The sequence below is a fragment of the Paracoccidioides lutzii genome (assembly GCF_000150705.2).
Source record: "Paracoccidioides lutzii Pb01 unplaced genomic scaffold supercont2.20, whole genome shotgun sequence".
In the NCBI taxonomy this organism is placed as follows: Eukaryota; Fungi; Ascomycota; class Eurotiomycetes; order Onygenales; family Ajellomycetaceae; genus Paracoccidioides; species Paracoccidioides lutzii.
Genome location: NW_015440966.1, coordinates 595354 through 599785, shown reverse-complemented (window position 1 = coordinate 599785; position 4432 = coordinate 595354). Strand labels below are relative to the sequence as shown.

Below are 4432 nucleotides of genomic sequence, written 5' to 3'. Positions count from 1 at the left end.
TTATTTAGGTATGGCTCTTCACTAACACGCGCTTGGTGCCATTCTCTAAAAGTCACCTTACTCTTATCGCCACCACGAGATTTACCAAGAGCCGCATCGCACCACCCTCTCTATTTCGGTCGCTCTCGAATATCTCTTCTCTCCCTTCAAGTCGAACCACCCGCTGTAGTACCATTTCTTCTCAGTTATTTATCTATTCCAAGTCTCAGTCGTTGTCGTTTTCGCGCTGAGAAATTGTCTCCACACTCCACACTACACGCATTATACTCAACCCTGCCCTATTTATCCTATTTATTTGGGTTTAACTTGATACTCCTCCCCTTGAAAAAAGAACCGCTTCTATAGATCGTATCGTTGTCACATCCATCCTCATTCGCCGGCGATCGTCGAACAAGTCACCTCTTGACGTCGATTTTCTCCCGGTTTTCCTCTTGTTATTTTTTGGTCTTGGCCGTCGCCATCACTTCAACAAAAAAACCTCTTGTCCGCGCCACATCAAATACACGTTCCATCGTAACTAGACCCTACCTACACGACTAGATATCCTGGCCTTTCTAGTTTCCGTAACCACCTCGCGTTTCCTCCATCCGTCCTTGCTCCTCTTCGGGGAAACACTGCGAAATCTTGTCGCGTGCTGGCCCAACCTGACCTTCCCTCCTACATCAAGCCCCGACTGAGAGAGTTTCGACTCGCTCTCTGGCCGAGAGTGCCAAGTTGGCTGGCTTAACTCGCTCCAACCATGAATCAGATGAATGTTGCCGGAATGAACCCGGGTGCCGGTGGTCCTGTCGGTGGGATCCCCATGATGAACAATGGCTCTTCAGCTTTACGAAGTGACCCTGGCAATCAGATTCTCCAGGGAGACAATGTGGTACAACTAAACACTTATATCTACGACTACTTTCTCAAACGCGGCTATCACGATTGTGCCAGGGCATTAATCCAAGATGAGTCGTTTACCATGAGCACCTCACCCGTGCCAAAGTCCACGCCACACCGTCGCGATGGCGAAATGAATGGCGTTGACGGTGATGCCATGGTCACGGACTCCAAGGATGAAGTTAAACACAGGATACCGGACGATATGCCGCGACCAAATATCCCACCAGGCCAGGGTGGAGACTTTCAACAAACGTCGTTTCTCCTTGACTGGTTTAACCTCTTCTGGGACATTTTCTGGGCCCAGCGGAAACGAAGTAAAAACCCTGAAGCCATGCAATATGTTCAACAGACACAGGTAGGTTCTTTTCTCCCTCTATTAAGGTTTGTAATACTAATTCCACTTGTCTTTTAGCAATTACTTCGAATGCAAAACCAGCAAATGCTGCGCCAATCGCAGATGATTCCTGGTCAATATAACATGCGAGCGGCCCGTGGTGGGATGATGCCTGCTGGTATGCAGAAAACACTAATGCAAAACAATCCCAATATGTACGTTCATATATGTGCATCTGTATCCCATTTTGCCTAGATTTTGATCTAATTCTAGACCGTATAGGACCCCCCAGCAAATGGCGCAGCTGCAAAAGAATCAACAAATGCTCCACCATCAGATGCAACGAGAAACCTCTGAAATGGAGATGAATGGCCACCGTCCACAGTCACCCTCGTCTGCAGAAAATGCTCCATCACCTTCGAAGCGTCCCCGCTTGGATGGCTCGCAGGTAAATGGGTTGCAGATGGCACCAAACGGTCGAGGGCAAGGCCAAATGCCTGGCCGGCCAAACCACCAGACCAACGCCATGTTGATCCAACACGGCATTAATCCAAACACCTTGACCCCCCAACAGTTTACTTCGTTCCAGGCGCAAAACCCGTCTGTCCAAGCAAAATCTCTCCAGGTATACAATCAAAACATGGGCAACATGAGTATGCATAACAATCGCGCAGCGATGAACAACCCGGGTATGCCAAATGGTTTAATGAACCCTGGTGTGATGCCAAACCAAGGCGACATGATGCCCATGCACGATGGCCAGCTATTACCTATGCAAGAGTACTACAGCGCAAATGGCCAAATGACCCAAGTACCACGACCTCAGATGCAAACTCCTGGCTCAGGGAACCATGCACTCCAAGATTATCAAATGCAGCTGATGTTGTTGGAGCAGCAGAATAAACGACGCCTGCTGCTGGCTCGTCAAGAACAAGATGGCATAAACCGAGGCGATGGTCAAGCAGGAATGCCTGGCCAGCCTAACTTACCCCCAGGTACATCCCCACAGGGTAGTCGGGCCGGCGCGTCCCCAAATCCTAATGATCAGATGAAGAGAGGCACACCCAAGATGCCTCAGACTGGCCTCCCCGGCTCTCCTAGCGTTAACGATGCGATGGCTCATGGCCGTAACTCTCCCGCCTCCATGAACTTCGGCGGCCAAATGCCCCAAGAAATGGGCGGTGGGGCCTTCTTCATAAACAAAAGTTTGCAAGACGGTGTCGTCCAGAATGGCATGAGACCTCCCAGCTCCAATCCTGCCTTCAGCGGTCCTCAAATGACTCAGCCCATGGATGCCATGTCGCGCCCACAGGGGCCTGGCGGTCCCGGTGGTAATAGGATGCCAGGCGGCAACTGGCAAGGCCAGGGGCCTCCGGGTCAACCCATGGTCCCACAGCAGCAACAAGTGGGTCAGCAACAACCCCAGCCGGCAGGAACTCCGCAGGAGCGCAACGCGATGCCACCACCCCAAGCGCCCCCTGCCGGCGTCGCTGGTACAGGCCGGACGCAACCTTCCTCCCCTCAAGCGGGCGCTGCACCCCCGACCCCGCAGCAGTCTAACAAGCCGGCTCCCAAAGGGAAGAAGGATCCAAAGGAGAACCCAAGAAAGGTAAGCAAACATATATCATACCAAAATTTCGCAAAAGCAAATGACCATTCAACTAACATATCCCCTTCTGGAAAAATAGCGTCCACAAAAGAAAACCTTCAACAGCTAATGCCTCAAATACCGCCGCAACCCCCTCCTCAGAAGTTGACCCCCCACCTACCCCGACCCCACCAACTCCCATAACGCCTGTTCATCCGAGCTCGTTTAACAAGAACAACGCCGCAAACAATGCAGCCGCTAATAATGCGAATGCAAATACGAATGTAAACGGCCCACAACCAACGTCTGCACCCAACGCTGCGCAACAGCAACAAAATCTTGTTCAGCAGCAGCAAGCTCAACAGCAACAACAGCAGGCTCAGCAGCAGCAAGCTCAACAACAGCAGCAAGACCCGGGTCAGACTTTTGGGGATATGAATTTACCTGATGTGAGCTTTTAACCTACCTACAATCCCTACCTCTAATTTCTATCCAACTAACGATTAAAAAAAAATTAAAAAAAAAATCCAGGCCAACAATTTCAATCTCGACTTCACAACCTTGGATAACCCTGACATCCTAGAGAATTTCGACTTCGATTCATTTCTTAACACGGATGATCCGAATGGATTCGCTTTTGACCCGAGCATGCCGTATCCCGATGGGGTTGAAGCGGGTGCTGGGGAGAACCTGTAAATTGTTATTATTCTTTTTATTTTTATTTTGGCTTGTCTTATCTATTCTGGGTGTTCTTTTTTCTTTTTTGGTTTATTCTTCCGGTTACCTTTTTCATTTTCGTTTTCCTTCCTCGCCCTTTTTTTACTAATGTTCTTTCTGCTACTTGACTTGTTCCCCTCCCATTTATAATTTTTTTAAAAAAAATTTAAAAATTCAAGAAAAGAATAAATGAAAATAATAATGGGAAAATCGAGGGAACATGAGTGTGATCGATTATTTGCCTGTTTTGTTTCTTGAACTTTTTGATGTTGAAATGTGGAAAAGAAATTTTGCCTATTTCTTGCTCGATGCTTTTTCTCCCCTTTTACACTATTTCCCGCATCGACTTCTCTTTTTTTCCTCCTTTTTTTTTTTTTTTTTTTTTTTTTTTTTTTTTTTTTACAATTAATTTCACATACCCCGGCTTTATTTTCTTTTCCTTTTGGTTTGCTATATTTATCCTTGATCCCAACCGCTTTTTCTCGTACGGGCGCCATGGCCAGCCACACTATCTAACCAATTTTCTTTAAAGTTACACCTTATTATTTTCGTCTCTGCTCATCTTTGGCTTATGTGTGAATCTTTCCCCCCTTTTTGCCTTACCAACTTCTTCTTCATCTCTCTTTCCCGCATGCTTTTGATATGTTATCTCTTTCTTCACAAACTTACTCATAATAACTATGTACGTGTTTTCGATTTCTATATCATTAAGAACAAGAGCAAGAACAACACTTAGTGATTTGATATTGTTTCTCTTCTTCTCTGTCTATTGAATTATGCTTATTTTTTACCTGTTTAATTATTGACTTCTTTCTAAATTTGGCTTTGATTTTTTTTTTCCCCTCCCTCTTTCTGCCTTGTTTTCTTATGAGCAGTATTTACTTTGGTTCATTTCCATTTTCTTTAACTCA

The 4432-nt window shown here is 46.6% G+C and overlaps 1 protein-coding gene across 1 annotated transcript; it reads left to right on the top strand.

Annotated features, from left to right (window-relative positions):
• Positions 1 to 739: 739 nt before the first annotated feature.
• On the top strand, positions 740 to 3500 carry PAAG_12291 (hypothetical protein; the record flags this gene model as incomplete). Its single annotated transcript, XM_015847803.1, has 5 exons — positions 740 to 1237; positions 1295 to 1431; positions 1499 to 2825; positions 3038 to 3253; positions 3336 to 3500. 5 exons carry the CDS (start codon positions 740 to 742, stop codon positions 3498 to 3500), a joined length of 2343 nt encoding a protein of 780 aa, XP_015702599.1.
• Positions 3501 to 4432: the final 932 nt, after the last annotated feature.